A 21,211-nucleotide genomic window follows, 5' to 3' on the forward strand; every position below is an offset into this window, starting at 1 on the left:
TTGCATCGGTATATTCCGTCCAGAATTTAACAGCCGTTAACCAAAATCACCTAATTGCAATAAATAAGCAAGTTCAGGGATTCATTATTAAAATTAAAGTTTATGAATCAATTTATTAAACGACAAATTCATAGGATAAATGTGCCAAAAATCCAATTTTTAATAGCACGTCATGTTATCAATTTTGTTAAATCATATACAGAAGTAGACAGATGAAGTATTCTAAATGATTCATATATCGAAATGTTTTGAATTATTTTAAAAAATTAAGAGACAATTTAAAACAAGACATATATTTAAAGAACATTTATGAAAATAATCCTAATATTATTCACTTAAGTGACTGCATATTTATGAGTTGTCTTCTTTGATATTCAAAATACGGAGACTCCAATAATATATAATCAACTCGGCATATAGGTATGAGTCATAAATGATGACGTCGTTTTTCGTAAATAAATACATAAAACAACATAAATGATATTTTCATAAAACTTTATTCGTGACTTGGATACATTATTGGAGATCTAATCATTTAGTTAAGCTACTAATTAAATGATTTTCTGTTTATAAGTTCTTATAAATAGAGTTCTTCAAGATATAACGTCAATTTTAAGATCAACCGAAAAGGTAAAATAAAAACTTCACCTTTGGCCAATTATGAGTATCTTACGAAATTGTCATATATATACATATCATGGATAAAAGCAATTTTGAGCTTTCATTCAAGAGTTCAGGTTCAGACTATTAGTATAATATCATACTAACGAAGTATAATAGTTAAATGTTTAAATTAATTTGGCTAATTAGTTTAGCTACTCTTATTGTAGTTTGAATTATATTTACTTAGCTAGCTTAAAAATTTTATGAAAATGATGCAGAATAATTCTTGGTGCAACAGAACTATGCCTATTCAAAGTGGCAATGACAGACAATGATATACCAACCACCTCTCATGCAAGGGACGTGGCACGCACCCAAGGCCAAAAAAGGGGTTGGAAGTAGATAAGACTGACAATTCTTGTTGACATGCCGTGTTTAGACTGATACGATTTTAACACGATATGATTAATGTGAATATGAACACGGTACAATTAAACATGTTAAGAACCTAAACACGAACTCAAAACGTATATTGCACGGGTAACACGACACGACATGCGAACATGTTTATTAAACGGGTCATGATAGATTGATACGAATATAACACATTTATAACCCAACTAACAAAAATGGTGGATTTTTTTATGAACAAAAAATGGTAGAATTTTATTTTATATCCAAAACTACTAAATTGACTGCTAAATAAGATTTATAGTCAAATAAAGCAAACATAAGAAAATAAAAATGTAAATTCTCCAAATCTTCATAATAATTAGCATAAAAATATCTAAATATTAATTGTATATATTATAGGGTTGTTCTATTTATATCTCCTTTTTACACTCCACACCCCTCTTCTAATTACACTCCTCACATAATTTTCAAATAATTCAATTTACTTTTTACATACTCTTATTATTCTAAGATTACCCCTAACTATTTTTTATAAAATAATTAATTCTTAATCAATTTATGTTTCTTTTCACACCCACAATATTTTTAATTGTTATTTTAATTTTGCATTTATTTATTTTTACCCAAAGCTTCAACCAAAAAAAGAGTCAAAATAAAGAGTCCGGGGAAAAAAGAAGAAGAAAACAAAATCAACTAAAAACTAAACGGCTACATAAAATTATGTCAATTGAAAAAGGATTAGAGAAGACAATGGCAAAGGGAGGAAAATGCAAACCCGGTATCCATAAAACCGCATTCAGCACAAGCAACCAAAAAAAGAGAAACGAAATGGAAAAACGCAACCAATCCCACTATAAAAAACGAAAAAAAAGTATAAAAAAAAATTGTCAAATAACAAATATCAAAGAAAATTTAACATATCTATATAGAATTTTTTGAAATAATTATATGAAAATTAGGTTTTTGTTATAAATTTTACAATAGTAACAGGTATAGGAATATGATATGCATAGTATATTGAGAAGGAAAAAAAAAAAAAAAAAACTAGTTATCATTAGTTTCCTTTTATTATAAATTTTAATGATGAAATTAAATCTAACATAATTGTCATTTTTATCATTTCATGTTCATTTGTTCTCTGTGCGTGCTCTAAATTTTTTTTTTTTTCTGAACTCTTTCAAGTGAGATTTTTCCCCCTTTTAAAACGTGATCCACATACTGTACGACCAATGATCGTAAGACACACACCAAAAAAAAAAAAAAAAAAAAAAAAAAAAACCCCACCTAGATCTTCGATCTAGTTTCCACTCACCGCCAAGATCAACTGCCCGTATCATGACCCCAACCAACCTTCACAAATTCTGGCGTCAAACCCAGGTTGCACCCACCGATGCCGTCTTCCCTGCGAAAACCAATGATAGCAAGGTCGCCCTTCCTCGCACATTAAGAAGTTCTGCCTCTCGCACCCAGCCCACTCTCTCTTGAGAAAATTAAAAAATATATATATATATAGGTGATTTTTATGTATATTTTAAGTGTGTTCCTAGTAAATTTAGCAGTATTCAGGCTTTTCTTATTTTCTGGTTATTTTCAGTTTTGGACTTCAAACTTAACTTATTAAAAATACTCATTTTAAAAAACTTTATTTTTTGACTAGTTCTAATAAAAAAATGTATAAATATATGGGCTAATATAAAAGGGTAAAAATAAAAAGAGACTCTATTTTAATGGGTATTTTTAAAAACTGCCTTGATGCATTGGACTTATTCTTTTATTTTCTTTTTGAGAAAATTACAAATTTTACTGTTAAGAGTGTATGAATTTAAATATTTACTCTTCATTTTTAATTAATATCCTTTTATCAGGATAGTTGTTTAAGTAAAAAATTATTAATCAAGAATAAAAAATTTAAAATCTTAACTCATATACTTTATAAGTATTTATCTCCTTTTCTTTTTTCTCTTTTAAATGTAGCTTTAATTTGGTACAACCCCATCATTTTATCCTATTACGTACTACTTCTTGTCTTTATTTATTTTTTTTCCCTTTAAAATGGGCTTCATCACTTTTTTCAATGACGTTTGGTATTCTTTTTTATTTTTTCATTTCTTATCATTTTTTACACATAAATTAACTTTTTGAGTCTTTTATTTTATATTTATTTTTCTTCTCTCTCTTGTTCCTTTTCTTTTCTCCATTTCACGAATCTTCACTCTTTACAAGCCTTTGTATACGGTAACACAATAGTGACAAACAATTTTTGCTATTTTAAGTTGAAAATCTAGTTGTTATCTACATCTCATTAGTACTTTTCTCTTACTTTCCATTACCAATAACATCTTTGAATTCTTTGCCTCCAAAAGCAACAAAAACCATACCAAAAGATGAAAATGCTATAAAGCAAAACAGCAGAATTTGCGCTTACTTTCATTAAGAGTGAGAGAACTGGCTCACCTTGTAACAGTGCAGAGAACAGGAACGCGAATTGCAGAGAAAATCACACATCAAAATCCAAGAAAAGAAGAAGCAGAAAAAATTTGGGAAATTGTCGCGGAATAAGGTTGTTTGAGAGGGAGGAGTGGCAGATTATCCGAGAGGGAGGGTTTAAAGGCGAGGATGTGGAGGGTTTTATCGCAGCTAATAACGGCGTCCGCCATGGCCAGAGCTTCGTCGGAGCGACACAGATTGAATTCGAAACGTGTATCCTACTTTCACTTGCTCTAGATCTAGCTATGTATCCTACTTTGACTTGCTCTCTCTCTGTTTTTTTTTTTTTTTTTTTTTTTTTTATTTTATATTAATGCATACTTTATATTAATGCATTAAGTTTTTGCATCAATTGAAAACAAGCTACATACAGGTGTCTAACATGCATCGAAGTAAACACATATATTGCAGAGAAAAACTAAAACAATTACTTCAAAGATCCAAAAAAAATCTTAAAAAGAAAAAGAAAGTATTACATGCATAGAAAAAAAAAAAAGAAAATCTAATATTTTGTGGTAAAAATTGTAGACGATGGGAGAGAATAACAAGAAAGGGAAAAAAAAATATAGCAAGATTTAATTAGCGTCAAATTCAAATTATTTTTGAAAATTAATATTTTTTACACTTCCCTAAAATTGTGCCCTTGTATTATACTATGCTAATTTGTACAAAAACTGTTAGAAAATATCCTTACATGTAAAACATATCTCAAAATATAGAAAATATTCACGTTAAATCATCAAGAATCAACAAATTAATATGCGAAAGCGTACCTGAATTCATGACAATTAATTACTCTCTAGAGCCGTGCAGTATGTCTTTCGTATCAACAAGTTATCTTAGGGAATCCTTTAACTTTGTTTTGCTCTCCCTCTGATGATGGGATATCAGAAAAGAATAGAATAACAATACGTGTGATCTGAAGACCATAACCACTATATATAGATAACTTCTCTGTTATCTTTTAGTATTTCTATTTTAGCCCATCATAAAAATAAAAAGTATCATTAAGTCTCTACACATTAAAGGCACATACTCTATTAGATACATTAAAGTTTAAATTACCTAAACTTTATAAGACCACTTTAAATGAGCTTAACCTTATAAGATAGTCTATAACACATAATTATTCACATATAAAATATCGACCTTCCTTTAGGCCGGTCAATATTAACATAACTTACATGCACACAACCGTTTATATTTCAAAACAAATTAATTTCCACAAGAGAGGTCACTTTGGCAACATGTTGCTTCAATTAATTCATCTCAAAATATATATAAACATACCAATATTCAAATTTAAATTGCACCAAAATTGGCCTAAAAATAAAAAAGAAAAAATGGTCAAAGTAAAAGTCAACACAAGGTCAACGGTCAAAGTCAACACCAAAGGTCAACTAGGGTCATGGCTGCACCGAGTATGGTCAACCCAACCCAGAACCTGAACCAACCTTTCTTCCCTTTGTGTCATGGCCCAGTTGGGCCCGTGTCATCCTAATTTTTTATTTTTTTTATTTTATAGCCCACAACCTTTCTTAAGCCACGGGCCCAATTGGGCCCATAGTTCCCTTAATGGCCCAAAGACCTGAAAAAAAATTTATATGGCTGTAGGCCAAGTCACGGGCCCAATTGGGACCGTGCATCTCAAACCCAAGGGGTTTGCTCGACCCCTAGGTGAACTGGCGGCCACACGGCCGCTAGTTGTAGAAGCCGTGGCCAGATGGTTGCGGCTTGTCTTCTCTGGCACAGCCCAACAATTGCACTGGTATGTCCAAACGTCGGCTGCGGCAAAGGCTGCCGCTGACCTATCCTTCATTTTTTTCCTTCTTTGGCGGCGGCCTTTGGCCGCCGCTCTTCTTATGACGTCGTGGCCTTGTGGCCGCGGCTACCCCTTACCAATGCAGCCTCACAGCCATGTCCAGAGTTGACTGTGCATGCTGTAAAAAGTTGCCACTAGTCAATAACATCCTCTCCCCTTTTTCATATTTTTTTAACCAAAAATAATAAAAAAAATATGAATACATCCATAAAAAAATTGCATCCAAAAAGTTATTCTTAATGATTCAACATGAAGAGGCTATGATACCACTTGTTAGAAAATATTCTTAGATGTAAAACATCACTCAAAATCTAGAAAACATTCGTGTTAAATCACCAAGAATCAACAGATTAATATGTGGGAGCGTTCATGAATCCATGACAATCAATTACTCTCTAGAGTCGTGTGGTATGTCTTCCAGATCAACACGTTCTCTTAGAAAATCCTTTAACTTTCTCTTGTTCTCTCTTTGATGTTCTCATGTTAGAAAAGAATAGAATGAGAATAGAATGACAATACGTGTGATTTGATAACCATAATCACTGTATATAGATAACTTCTTTGTTATCTTTTATATTTTAGCCCATTATAAAAATAGAAATTACCCTTAAATCTCTACATATTAAAGGTCTACACCCTATTAGATACATTAAAGCTCAAATTACTCAAACTTTAGTAGACCATTTTAAATGGACTTAACCTTATATGACAGTCTACAACACATAATTATTCACATATAAGCTCAATGTTGAATTAAGGATTTAACAAAAACTACTTAAAAGGATTTTTTTAATACGACTTAAAAGATAAAAATATACTATTTATATTTGTTTTCTAATTTTTATTTATTTTTTTGATGTTTTCTTGTGGAAAAAAGAGGATAATTATTAGTCTTACTATTAGGCAATCGCAAGAACAATAGGTTTTCTTACTATTAGGCACATGTAGATCCTAGAGAACGAGTTCAAGCATATCGCAAGAACAATAGGTTTTCCTTAATAGGTTTTCCGTAAAGCGAAACATTTTCCTTAATAAAAGATAATTGCCTGTATAGAAAATAGGTTTCATAAAAATTGTGTAATTATTAAATATTTCAAGCCTTTTCTGTTATTATAGTTTTAAAATAAGCAGTTAAATTGATTAAGTTATTACATAAATTTAAAAGTAACATGATTAACTAAAAATGATCATCATTTAAATTCTACTTATCCCGTAAAAAAAAAAATCTGCATTTAATTATTTTTTTTAACTAAAGCAAAAAATTGACAAACTTATTTATAGTCAGTTAATTACTCAAACTAATTTCCGCGCACGTCCAAAAAGGACGTGCTTCTATCCTAGTGTTACAAAAAGTTCCCAAAAGCTTGCTCTTTCTTTTTTTAAGTATAACTCGTTTTTTTTTTGTTAAAATATCCTAGCATACTGTCCAATTACATACTGTTCGATTACGTATTTGTTATTATCCATAATGATAGTAAAGATCTATAGAGGAAAAATATATGTAATTGGCAACTAATTGTTTGTTATTGTTGTTTATTACTGTTGTGTGGGAAAATATGGGTGACATGTGGAATAGCAACATCGTGACACGTGGCCTTACTTTTCCTCAAAATGTGACAACACTCGACGCTTAAAGCTCGCTTCCTCTCTACGCTGCAAATAAAGCCTGACTTAGGGTATCGACCCGGCATACTATCGACCAGTCGTGCCGTCGATCTTATGGCAACAAAATTCCTATGTCTGGAAAGGGTCGACTACCAGGAAGGACATGAGATCTACGCAGCGCAGACGATGAGGGGAATACTCTTCAGAAAGGGGCTTGACATCACAAGTTACGTCTAAGGATGGGAGATGTCTGCAGTAGAGGCATTAATTGTAATCCCTTAAATTGCCCTACAGTAGGCAGTGAAGGATTACGAGAATCCACATAGCCGTAATGGAAGACCAATTTGCTGAGTGAACAGTTCAAAAGGTGATTAATGGGCTACGATCTGGGCCTAGAAAGGTAGGCCACTCGAGTACTTCTACCTACAAAGGAGAACCGCCTACGAATGAACCTTGACTATAAAAGGGGCAAAGCCCCATACACGGAAGGAGGATTGGCTTCTTTAGGATTCAAGAAGAGGAAGAATAACGATTCATGTAAATTATAAGAGTTCAATAAAGAAATAAAATACACAAGGGGATGTAGCTTTTCATTAACAGAGTGAACCACTATAAATTTCGCGTGTCCTCTCATTCAAGCATGATTCTCATGCTTTCAAAAATATAACAAACACTTCATAGCATAACTTCAAATATACAGTTAATTTCCAGCCGGTAACCCAACGGAATACCAGTAGATAACGTGACGTATTCTTGTTGACGAAATTTAGCCGTCAACAATTACATTGCTGAAATTTGAAACCAACTTACTCAAAATATAATGAAATGGATGACCAATTTCTCAATGATGTTTATGAATTTCTTGTTTTTTTTTCATTTACGATAAAATCACTTTGTTGTCATTACTTGTAATTATTAATTTTATGTTAGGGCATTTAAACATTATTTGTGGATAAAATACGTGTTCTACTTGAAAAAGAAAAAAAGGAAGCCATTGGTGATCTTTATGTTAAAAAAAGGGGGGTTTCGGGATCTAGGACACAGAAGAACCTAAAAAGATAATCACTTATGGCATTTAACCAAAAAAAAAAAAAAATTTGGGACTAAGGATGCCAACAGAGTAATCTAGGACACAGAAGAGCCTAAGGTCTCGTTCACTTCGCTGATTCGAGTTTAGAATTCGAGTTGAGATGTGATTTTATGTGAGAGCTTTTTACTGTAGCAAAAAAGTTAGATGTGATTGTTTGTGAGAGCTTTTTACTGTAGAAAAACTTGAATTCTAAACTCGAATCAGCGAAGTGAACAGAGCCTAAAAAGATAATCACTTATGGCATTTAACCAAAAAAAAAAAAAAAAATTGGGACTAAGGATGCCAACAGAGTAAGGTTAGTTTGATGATTGTTGTGTTGTTGAAATTTTTTGTTGTTATGTGCTTTTATTTAAAAGTAGAAATTTAAGTTTGATAAACTATGTATAAAATTGGTATAGCGATGTATAATGATTAAAATAGGCACAAGCACACATATTTACAATTATTTTTATTTCTATTCTAAGATCAATATATTCATATGGAAAAAATAAAATGGGTAAAAGTTTTAATAATAATGTTATCTAGTAAATGTAGAAAATGACAGCAGAAGGGCAATAGTTTTTAATAGCTGATAGACAAAAGTAGAATTTACAAAACACCATATAATCTATTGTAGCCTACTAAAAAAAATAAAAGCATTCTCTAAAAACAATACCCAAGAGGCCTTAAGTTTGAGAGTTGAGTATCTACGTTCTTAAAATAAGGAGAGATTAAGAGAAATAGGCCTGATTAAAATGGCAATAAAAATAAATAGGCCAAGTTTTATAATTAGTTAGTAAATAAGGCTAATATGTTTAAATTCATATCTACACTAAAGTAACATTCCAAAAATGCTTTTGATTAAAAATGGAAATGAATCCTAAAATTTACTTCGGGCTCTCTCTCCATGTGTCCAGAAATATTGTGCTGCCAAGCAAATCTCACGGTGGCTTCGCAACATCTTGTTGTGATTTCTTTGTCGTACCTATACGTTTCTATTCAATCGTCGAAAATCGTAACTGAAATCCTACTCTTTCTTTTCCCATTCTCTCACCTTCTTTTCCTCCTTATTCCTTATCTTCTTATTTCTTTAAAAACAAAGACATTATTTCTTTCTTTTTTCTTCATCATTTGGCTTTATTAGCTGTGGATCAGTCAGTATTTTAAAAAAACTAACTATTAGATTGGTCACTGATGTGACTTTTCAACGAGTCGCACAAGTAATATAATGAGTGAATAAGATATCGTTCTTACGGAGACTAACTTAATAATTATTGAAATTTATATTTTTAACTTTATCTAGACAAATAAAATCTCTGACATAGATCAAAACTGAAAAATAAAATAACACAAATTATACGCAAAATAATTATGAAAATAGATCAATGTAAAGAAAACACTAGAGCATACAAGTTTCACCAAGATAATTCTTATTTAATTATAATTATTAGCTAACATCGCCTCTCATTCATGTAGTAGAACGAAAAACCATAATTTATTTAATAGTCCTTTTGGGATGCTATTAAAAATATTTCCAACATGTAAATTTACTATCGCTAGATGTGAATCCCGCCATCCTAGAAATTCATTAAGTTCGTTGGATTTTTATTAAATTGCTCTCGCAAGTCGTAATATTATCTCTCGATGTCCTACGCACCATATGATTCCTTTCATCAAAAAGTATTCCTAAAAATCTCCTTCTGGGGTTTCAATTTAGGTTTTCAATTGAATTTAATAAGTGATCAGTTTATTAAAAACATTAAGAACAATAAAAGAAACACATACATGAATGGAAAACTCTTAGTGAATAAACTTCATTGAAAGAAAATAACGGAAATTAAATATTCATGTCTTGGCTACACTTGTAGTCATAGTCTAGAAATTTAGAACATAATTGAGAAAGAAAACATAATGACAATAAAATTCAACATAAGAAATTCAGGAAAGAATAAAACTGTTTGGCGAATTCGAAGTTGAACTCCGTTCTTGAACGAATCCTCCTCTCCTTCATAGAGCCGTCTTCTCTCCTTCTTTTCTTCTCCCAAAAGATGTAGAAAATAACCCTAAAAATCATATTTATAGTGTTTAGAATCGTAATAGCATTTTTGTAAATTCTTGGAACTCAAATAAGCCCAAATTGGCCAATCTCCTCGAAGTAGCGTCGCGGCCCTGGTTTTGGGCAGCGCGGCGCTGGTTAGAAAATCAACTCTCCATGTGCAGTGCTTCGAAGTAGCGTCGCGGCTCTGGGCGGAAACTTGCTTCATTGCGTAAAATAGCCCATGGTTCCACTACACAAAGCCTAGGCTCTCTTCACTCGGGTTTTTATACTGTAAATGAAGCATTACAGAGCCTAGGCACCATTTTTCAAGGCCGAGGCTCTCCAATCTCAATTTACCTCTAAAAATTACTCCAACACTTGCCTACGAACTCCAAATGATTCTAATCTACAAAACCAACCAAAATTATGTAAATTAACTACTAAAACTACTCTAAAACTAACAAAACATTCAATTAAATGTATCAAAAGATAAGCATAAATCTAATGTATCAGCCACAAACATTGTAAATCGATAATTCACCAACATAACATATAGTGTTTCTTACATTGTAAATTCATAAATTACAAATAAATACAATTTGTGTTTTGATGAAAAATTCAAGATTTGCGAACCAATAGAAATTTTGTTTTGATGGTAAATTCTGGATTGACACTATAAATCCAAAATTTACTACTAAAGACAAAATGTATTCTAATAGTAAATTCTGGATTTCACAATAAATCCTAAATTTAAGAGTAAAATTAAAAAAATATTTATCATATATTAGTATAGTCAATATAATTCGACAACAGATTTAGCCACATTGCATATCTTAAGAAAATGATAATAATAATCATACTTATATTACTTATACCTTCAATTTGTAATTCACGTTATTCGGTGACGGGCATCGACAGAAAGAATGGCCGGTAATGTGAGAGAGAGTCGATGAGAAAGAGAAAAGTATACCCACGAACAATAGATAGAGAGAGAAGCGAAAAAAGGAGATTGAGGGGGAAAGAAAAAAAAAGGAAAAAAAAGGTTAGAATGAAAAATGATAAATTTGAAAAATGAACAATTCAGAACATAAAAAGGCCTATTAATTCCTTCATATTGATAAATTGATTATTTATTTTGGGAGTTTCTCCTAAGGCCAAAAAAATAGAACTACGGTAGTTTTATTTTTTAGTTGTTTTTAACTGTTAAATATGTATCAAAAAATGATCTTTTTTACATACTTTTTTAATCATATTTAATTTTAATTAAATTTAACGGTCAAAAAATTGGTTCTACTAATAGTACGACCTACCAAAGATAATCTCATTTATTAATATAAATTTTAAACTAGACCTATTTTTTTAGAATTTCCTTAAAATAAGGACGGACAGTTTGTTAGTTAAGAGTTAAAGATGGATATCTCATTTAATTTATTGATTCGAGTTGAGATGTGACTTTATATGAAAATTTTTTTTATAATAAAATAATTAAATGTAACTATTTTTTAAAATTATTTATTATAACAAAATTTAAATCGGTGAAATAAACTAATCCTAAAATATCAAACATCATCAAGATCGGGGACCCATGACGCGCAAAAGTCACAAAAAAACAATAATAATACTTCAATAAAAATTCGAAAGAAAAAAAAAAAAGCATTTCCAACTAATTCACGGAGAAGAACGAGAGGGCTTTTTTCTCTCCTCTCGTACGTTCCTCTTTCAAGGAGATCCAAATCTCTTCGATCTCTTCTTCTTAGAGAGAGAAAGAGAGGTAAATTCAAAGTGCGATTATGGATCAGATACTCAACAAGGTGGGCTCGTACTGGTTCAGCCAGAAAGCCAACAAAGAGCTCAATTCCGTCGGCGATGACATAAGCGTAACCTTCATATTTTCCTCTTTCTCATTTTCTGGAATTAAACCTTGTTTTTATGTGCGTTAAATTTGATTTCGATCTGACTTCCATTTTAATTTCGATCTTGTCCATAAATGTCGTTACTTTTCTGTATGAGTTGTTCGTTAATTGAATTAGGGTTTCTGTTTCTGACGATTGGGAACTTTGATTTTTTGAATGGAGGAACTTTGATTTAAAATAGCTTCATTTTTAATTCAATGCGATTAAATCATAATTAGCTGAACAAATTAGGGATTTTCGTGTGGGAATTAATATTATAATCTGCAACTGCCTTGGTTTTTTTTTTTTTTTTTTTTTAATTCTCGTTTTCGCAATTCTTGGGCTTTAGAAATGATCAGTCGGGATATGTGACAGCTTATTATTTGAAATTTGAAAGTTACCCACTTTTTAATTCTCGTTTTCGCAATTCTTGGGCTTTAGAAATGATCAGTCGGGATATGTGACAGCTTATTATTTGAAATTTGAAAGTTACCCACTTTTAAGGCAATATTTTAGGTGCGATGGTATTCTATAATTTCAACTTTCATGTCCATCTAATCTCGCGAGCATCCTATGAATGTTAATATTTCCTATTATTTTTTATTTTTTTATTTTTATTTTTAATATATAGAAAGATATTTCTTATTTTGTTGTTGCTTTGGTTCTTTACGTATTTTTATAGTGACCCCTTTTCTCCTATAATCAGTCATTGTCATCCAGCATTGAAGGAGGAACCAAATGGTTGGTTAATAAAATTAAAGGTTAGTTTTTCCCTTGTTTCACTCTTTGCTTTTCAGTACGTTGCAATTGCATGTTAAGGAAATTCTTATATGCTAATTGTATGAATAATTATCGCGACCATGTTTACCTTTTGAATTAGAATCAGTGATAGCATGTTAAAGGTTGTGGCATATGAATATGATGATTATGCCTGTGCATTTGTTTCCTTTGCGGCATGATGTTTGCTTATAGTATACTCCTGTGAGCTTCGAAAATTACAATCTGTTTGCTTTACTTGGAGTAAAGCATAGTGTGGTATGACTATGATGAGACGGTAAAATTCGGGTGTCTCTTACAACATTGAGTACTGATTGATTATCAACTGAAGGCTGTAAAAGGGTAATTTCAAATCCAGAAACTCAATATGGTAGAATGGTTGTGTCAGTTGCTCGAGAATATATATATATATATATATATATATATATATATAATTTGCTGTAGACAGCAGGCGTTATAGCTCTTATGATGTGGCTTTGCTGTAACTTTCTACTTGATTATATTTATAGCACACCTTTAAAGTGCAGAAGATTTATTATCAGGGAGAATGTAGTAAATAACAGGTTTTGAAACTAAATTACGTAAATAACAGATTTTAAAACTATCTGAAAATAGCAGTTTATGTGGTAAATGAATCATTTGCCACGTAAATGGTTCATTTACAGCTTCTAAAAACTTTTTTTTTCCACAGTTTCTTTTTACAACTGGTAAAAAGAAATTTTTCATGTAAATAAAGATTTTTTAAGATTTTTTATCATGTAAGTTATTTTTGGATTAATTACAAAAAAATTTCCCCTGAACTATACCCCTTATAACACTTTGCCATCCAATCTTTCAAACGTAACATCTGTTCCTCTTGAACAATGAAATGTCAACAAAAAAACCCCGTCCATTAGGCTTTTTTAACATAGATTGACATTTAATATATTAATTTAGGGGTATTTAAGTAGCTCCATGGTTTAAAATTTAGTTTGAATTTAAAATTAATTTAAATTTAGATTTTGAATTATGATACATCAATTATTGACTGAATGCAAGTTAAAAATTTTATGAATCTTTTTTGGTGGAATAAAAAAATTTATGAAGTTTTTTTTTTGAATATCAAAATACCCAAAATAGCAAATTAAATGTCAATTTCAGTTAAAAACATGACGGAGAGGGCTTTTTTTTGTTAACATTTCACTGTTCAGGAAGAACGGATGTTACGTTTTAAAAATTAGGGGGTAAAGTGTTACAGGGTATAATTCAGGGGGAATGTTTGTAATTAATCCTTATTTTTTACCAGTTTCATTTACCACGTAAATTGCTATTGACTTGAAATAGTTGTAAAATATGTTATTTAACTTAATTTAGCTTAAAAAATATGCTATTTACTTCAATTTCCTGTAGTATCATAGTATGTGAATTTGGCAGCTAAAATATGAACCAGTTGTTCACTTGATCCATGGACCTATCCATCACTGTATCGATCAATGCCGTGCGACTTTTACAGGAAAAATGCAGAAGCCATTACCCGAGCTGCTGAAGGAGTATGACCTTCCAGTAGGAATCTTCCCTCGTGATGCTACAAACTATGAGTTCAACGAGGAGACAGGAAAGCTTGTTGTCTTTGTCCCTGCAGTGTGTGAAGTCGGCTACAAGGATTCATCTGTCTTACGTTTTTCCACCACAGTAACTGGATTTATGGAGAAAGGAAAGCTGGCTGACGTAGAAGGAATGAAGACTAAGGTGATGATATGGGTAAAAGTTACCTCGATATCATCTGATAGATCAAAGGTCAATTTCACGGCTGGGATGAAGAAAAGCAGGAGCAGAGACGCTTACGAAGTTCTTCGAGATGGTGTTGGTGTGGACAAGTTTTGAAAGGATGACTGTCCTGTATCTCATCTGTAAACTATAATTTAGTTAAATCTAATATGTGGATCCTGTGGCTTGTTCTCCATGATTTGTTATTGTACGTACAAAAACCTGGTTGAATCGAGTTCTAAAATGTTTATTGTGGGTGTCAAATAATTGCAAATTCAGTAAAATTGCCGTTTTTAGGTGTGGACATTTCCTATTTTTGTTTAAATATTGTAGATAAAAACGGTACGAAACTGCGAATAATGTTCCTTTTCAAGTCGAAAAATGGTTGTAAAGGTTCTTAATTATCTCGAGAATTTGGTTGGTCATTGGGTATCTATCTATCTCTATTGCCAAATGGTCAAATGCCTATCCAAAAGGAAGAAGACAAGTGGCTAGCCATAAATTTGTTTGCTAGAACGACACGAAGCTTCCATTTTTGGCCCTTGTAGGCGAAGGATACGGAACAACTTCGTCAACTTGGTCATCTGGATTGAAATGTTTCAATAATGCTTTAATGGATGGTTTCTGCATTAGAACATCCATAACTATTTACTATAAAAAGGCCGATATGAAAAGCTTAAGAAAGTACATAAGTCAATTTTTAGTTATAGAAATTAATAGGTTATAATTTTTCAAGTTATGGTTCATAATCAGATAAGTTATGGTTCATAGCCAAACAAGTTATAGACAAAAATCGTGAATTATGGACAATAACTTGTCAAGTTATGGTTCATAACCAGACAAGTTATGGACAAAAACAGTAATTTAGCCTATTTATTAACTTACGTAAACTATTGGCCTATTAATTTTAATTCATCTCGACCTATTTTCCTCTTTCTCCCAGTTACTAATAGATAACTTATAATTACAAAAGCTTCTCTTTTATTTTTCAGATTTTTTTGGCATATAACCCTTTATTTCTAGAAATTACAAGTATAACATGTCTTTATTTTATTTTAACTAATAAGTGTTAACCGTGATTAAGATTTGAATATTTCAATAGCAAATCGAACACAAAACAACACTCAACGACCTTGTAACAAATGATGAGTTGGTGTTTTCTCAAGGAGAACACCAAAAGCCATCGGTGGGAGGGGCATCGTGTAAATGGGGTTGGTGACATGTTTGAAGCTTCAATCATGGTTTTACAGGAGAGAGGAAGGCCGTGGTTTATGGTAGTGCCGGTGAAGGTGCACGGAATTTTCAAAACCTAAATACTAATACCCTTCAAAATGCATTGATACCAATTGGTTGGATATGGGTGTTGTCTAGTATCCCCATAGTCTAGAAAGAGTAAACTTTTAAAAATAAAAGATGATCAGATGAAAAGTGCACGGAAAATTCCATCATGGGAGGATCAAACCTCTGATTAGGATAAATGATAAAAGTCGCCTCATATTCCAAAAAAAAAAGATATATATATATATATATATATATAGAGAGAGAGAGAGAGAGAGAGAGAGAGAGAGAACTTCTAAATGCATATAGTTGGTCTCAAATACAGGCTGAATTCAGCTTGAAGGTGTGCCAAACATTTCATGTTATATTAAGATTACGCATAGTGCTTGGAACAATCAGATTCACAATTTCCACGAACAAATTAAGAACACAAGAAATTAAGGATTCGTTTCTAGTCTCTTCAAGACCTTATGCCCAAAGCAATGATGGAGACTCACAGACTCTCTTGAAGACTAGTGACCCCCTTTAAACCTCTGTAGTTTTTAACGTTATGTTTTTTTTTTTTTTTTTTTCCTGATGTCTTCTTCCCATCAAAGAAGACAAATACCTAACAGATGGGACGTTATTTCACCAAAGGATGTGACCCTTCACTTTTAGGAAAATATAACTGAAATGGTTTTTTTTTTTAATTTTTTTTAAATTTAAAATTAAAACATTTATTAATTTATTCAAAATTAAAGAAACGTTTCCAACATGGTTAACATTATAGACAAGTACTGAAGATGTGGATGGATATCACCAGGGGGCCATTGCCTCAGAACTATTTACAAACGACCAAATGCTAATCTGAACTCGGATTTTAATGACCAGCCAAAATATTTTTAGTTCCTGTCACAACATTTTGGACCATGGAAGCATGAATTATTTTCTTTTTCCCGTCGTCCTAGGTGAGCGAGTGATCGCCACAAAAGGGCCAGAACAGAGAAGCATAATAAATTATTGATGCTATGCGGATCAACTTCATCCCACTTCATCACCTTGATTGAAGAGTTATGGTTATGCAACATTTGAATCACTTCACTGGATGTGGTCGCTTTCATTAAGTTGTTGAAAGAAGGCTTTTGTTGCTTCATAAGTAGACCAGCAAATTGCAGCAGCCGGCGCATGGAAAAGAATCCTGGGGATCCAACCTCTCATGAGGCCCTGATATCCATCCTTTATCACGATGCTCCGAGTAACATCTCCAATCGAACTGCTTGAAAATCTATGACAACCACACACACCCTGCAAAAGCATATTTAAACCTTTAGAAACAATGTAGAGACTGATATCACATAAGAGCTACAAAGGCCAGAGTCAAACCTTGAGAGACAATGTAATACATTTAGCACCCCCTGTTATATCAGCATTAAAATAGATTCCAAAACGCTATAGGATTTTACTAAATTTTGACGGTTCTGCCAAATTCCTAATCAGTATTATTATTATTATTATTATTTTTTTTTTAATTTTTTTCTTGCCTTACCTTTAAAATTCCCGTGTTGTAACATAGGAAAAAACCAATTCAGAAATTGAAGCACCTTTTGATCACGAGCTTTACTTATTTAAGCCAATCTATCCAAACGACAATACTTCTTATACTCTACAAGGAAATACTTTCAACCAAACTGTTAGAAATGCCGAAATATCGCGCGACAATAGGTATGGAGCTCAAATATGTAAAATTTTGTCAAAAACCCATACAGAAAAAAAAATCCCATCTTCACTGCATGCTTTGTACTACCGATTGAGCTAGTTTTTTAGCCGTTCGGTTTAACGGTCGAAAATATGAACAAGAGTAGTTTTGTGCCTAAGTACACTATTTTAACATGGACATTGAAAAAACAGATAGTTAAAATTTAATTGAATGACTAATAAAATTTTATCTACCAATAGGGAAAAAAAACCGTGCACTACCACAAAATATCATTTATATATATAAGTGGATGACTGTGCACTACCATAAAATATAATATATACACACGCACACATATGTGGTATGACTGTCATTATCACTCGTTTATTATGATATTTTAAATTAGAGTGATTCTAATCATGATTTTAGAATCAGAATTATGATTCATGATTTTAAATTTAAATCATGATTTTAAAATCGTGATTTAGAATCAGAGGTTTGAATCGCCTTGAATCAAGAGAGGAGTGATTTTAGAATCATGAGTGATTCTGGTTTAAAACATCACATTAGATTTCGAATCATGATTCAGAATCATCCAAACAAAAAATTGATTCTGAATCATTACAAGCACTGATTCTGAACCAAAATTTAGAATCATGATTTTGGATCCATCTATCAAACGCTTAAAACTTTAGATACTAGTATCTCATCGGATTTTGACCATTCAAAATAATTTAAAAAACTTGTATTAATACAAAAAATGGGTAAGTACGCACTTAGTCGGCACTAGCATCGATGGGATGGCTACCATAACATAAAAAAACATGTTCGTATTAACTTCCTTCAACTTTTCCGCTAAACTCTTTTTTTTTTTTTTTCTTTTTCGTATCAAATTTCTTGACACTTAAATCTCCAACTTTGTATTTTACATTATGACATTTTGTTTTCTTTTTATTATTTGCTACGAAATGAAAGAATTTAGTGTGCATTTTATCATTTTTTTTTATTTTGAAGGGCTTGTTGTATTATTTTGAAATAAATTAAAATATGAACACGTAAATTTATTTTTAGAAATAAAATAGGTAATATATGATTGTATTTCATTAAACATAAAAAAATTCAAAATTGAAACACAACGTAATTTGGAGTGTAAAATATTTTCAAAAATATGAATATCGGTGAAAATATCTTATTATTTCAAAAAAAATGCAATAACTTTCCCAAATTAAAAAAAAAGTACAAAAAATTCTTTTAAATAAAATACTAATATTAATTAAAATGATCAACAAATGTTCTATGTTTTAAGAGCAATGCCAAAATTTTACCAAAAATTAACAATAAATTCTACAGAAAAAAAAGAGCAATGCCAAAATAAATTATTAAGGACTTCAGTACAAAAAAAAAAAGGAAAGTTTGACCTTTAAGAAAGGATTTTTATCCAAAAAAACAAAAAAAAAAAACAATAACAAAACGGTTAACAGACGAACCTATGTAGCAAGATTTTAAAATGGAGAATACGAACACCCATAATTTAGGATCTGTTTAGTTGCTGATTTGAGTTGAAATGTAAATTTATATAAAAACTTTTTATTATAATAAAAAAAATTAAATGTTATTATTTTTAAAATTTTTTTTACTATAACAAAACTCGAATTATAAACTCAAATTAGTGTAGTAAAAAAGTTACATCTCAACTCAAATTATTTTAAAATTCGAGTTGAGATATGATTTTATATGAGAGCTTTTTACTGTAGTAAAAAAGTTAGATGTGATTGTTTATGAGAGCTTTTTACCGTAAAAAAATTCAAATTTTAAACTCGAATCAGCGAAGTGAACGGGGCCTAAATGAATGGCCTTAAAATACCTATCATGCAAAATTTCCTTCATTTTATTTTGACATCATTATTCAAATTATCTATTGGATATTTCCCAAGATATTTCTCATCGAGGTGAAGATACCAAATGCATATTTCCTCCTCACCTGACACTGCAGTTGAGTCTTGACCACATCGAGCGGCGTGGTCACGGCGGCCGCCAATGCCCCGGCCACCGCCCCGGCGGTGGCGTGAACCACCAACTTCTCATCACTGACGCTCTCTGGTGAGATGACCTCCGTTAACGCCCTCTTGGCTGCCTCGTACGCCGCGAAATGAACTGCCGTGTATGGCGCGTTCATCACCACCGTCGTCCTGTACGAGGCGTAGAACGCCCCAACACCTTCCTCCACCAAAACCCTCCTAACGCAGTCCCCAACGCCCCTGTACGGACTGCTCTTCAGCTGCAGCCTCTGTTTCACCACGTCCATCGGCGTTATCACGGCGTCGCTCGCCACCGTCGCGAAAACCCCGGAAATTGCATGAGCCAAGGTGTTATTCGGATTCTCGCCTGAGAAGATGCGTTTGCAGTGCTCGTAGACGGAGAAGTAGACGGCATGGGCCGGACCGGCGCCGAGGCCCATTGCTCCGATTCCTCTGTAGAGGACAGACGGGCCTTCCAGCTTCCAAATGGAGTTTAGGGCTTGCCGGACGCCGATGGGCCGAAGTCCAACTAGGGTTTGCATGCGGGTCTTGAGGGTGTCGACGGGGAACATGGCGGTGTGCTCGATGATGCCGGCGACTGAGCCGGCGATCATGAACTTCCAGAACTCGAGGCCGTCGTGGGTCGCCGTCGCCGGGGAGATCGATATATCGGGGCGGAAATCGGGGCGTTTCGGTTCAGCCGAAACGTTGCCATGTTGGTGGATTAGTGGAAAGTAGTAGTGAAGAAGGAAGATGAAGGTGCTTTTAAAGGAGGGAGTGAATAATTGGGGTGCGAAGATCGCTTTCGGGTTGAATGGGATTTGGGTTGTTGTCGCCGTCACCATGCAAGAAGTAAAGAAAGTTTTGGATGATTTTTAGGCAAATTGAGGACGTTTTTTCGGGGAAGATACAGAGTTTCTTTAGTTCGCTGATTCGAGTTTTTAATTTAAGTTAAGATGTGACTCTATGTGAGAGCTTTTTATTGTAGTAAAAAAATTAGATGTAACTGTTTCAGAAACTGTAACAAAACTCAAATTTTAAACTCGAATCACTAAAATAAACATGCTTATAATCTCATTCATTTTACTGATTCAAGTTTAGAATTTAAATTTTACTACAGTATTCTAAAAAACAGTCACATTTAATTTTTTTATTACAGTAAACAGTTTTCACATAAAATCACATCTCAATTCGAATTAAAAACTCGAATCAGTGAACTAAACATGCCTATAAGTATTGTAGATATTGACGGTTTGCATTATTAGTTTTCGCTCAGGTTGTTTTGGATTTTCCTACAATTATGGCTAGAAAACTGAAAAGAGGCGAGAAAGAATAAGGTAAAGATTTCTGGCTTAGAAAGAGTTTAGACACACACATATATTTGGTTTAGGAAAAGATTGATTCTGATTGGAAGATAATTAATGTTCTGTGCAATGTAATTTACTTATTCTTTCCCATCTACTGGGAGGGAGTATATAAACTTTGCCACACCAAAAGCTGAAAGCGTATCGTAGCAACTACCAATATGCTTATAGTTTTTGAATGCTCGATGGTTAAAAACTTATCTAGTTTTGGAATGCTCGGGTGTTAATAACTTTTATAGTACAGTAAATGTGTGTATACATATATATATATATAGAGAGAAAGAGAGAGAGAGAGAGAGAGAGAGAGAGAGAGTTTGTCTACTTTCTTCTAGAGGAATATCGACAAAGCTCGTATATACGTGTTACAATCCTATCAACACGATCATATTGTTACGTAACATCACATTTATTAAATATAACCAT

The 21,211-nt window shown here is 32.4% G+C and overlaps 2 protein-coding genes across 2 annotated transcripts; one reads left to right on the forward strand and one right to left on the reverse strand.

Annotated features, from left to right (window-relative positions):
* Positions 1 to 11,668: 11,668 nt before the first annotated feature.
* Positions 11,669 to 14,759, forward strand: LOC21392808 (uncharacterized protein At5g01610). Its single transcript, XM_024162688.1, has 3 exons — positions 11,669 to 11,915; positions 12,637 to 12,691; positions 14,200 to 14,759. Exons 1-3 carry the CDS (start codon positions 11,829 to 11,831, stop codon positions 14,568 to 14,570), a joined length of 513 nt encoding a protein of 170 aa, XP_024018456.1. The 5' UTR covers positions 11,669 to 11,828; the 3' UTR covers positions 14,571 to 14,759.
* Positions 14,760 to 16,272: 1,513 nt separating this feature from the next.
* Positions 16,273 to 20,269, reverse strand: LOC21392809 (mitoferrin). Its single transcript, XM_010093565.2, has 2 exons — positions 19,388 to 20,269; positions 16,273 to 17,015 (listed from the first exon to the last, which is right to left on the reverse strand). Exons 1-2 carry the CDS (start codon positions 20,267 to 20,269, stop codon positions 16,809 to 16,811), a joined length of 1,089 nt encoding a protein of 362 aa, XP_010091867.1. The 3' UTR covers positions 16,273 to 16,808.
* Positions 20,270 to 21,211: the final 942 nt, after the last annotated feature.

This window comes from Morus notabilis, unplaced genomic scaffold (assembly GCF_000414095.1).
Source record: "Morus notabilis unplaced genomic scaffold, ASM41409v2 Scaffold258, whole genome shotgun sequence".
Taxonomy (NCBI): Eukaryota; Viridiplantae; Streptophyta; class Magnoliopsida; order Rosales; family Moraceae; genus Morus; species Morus notabilis.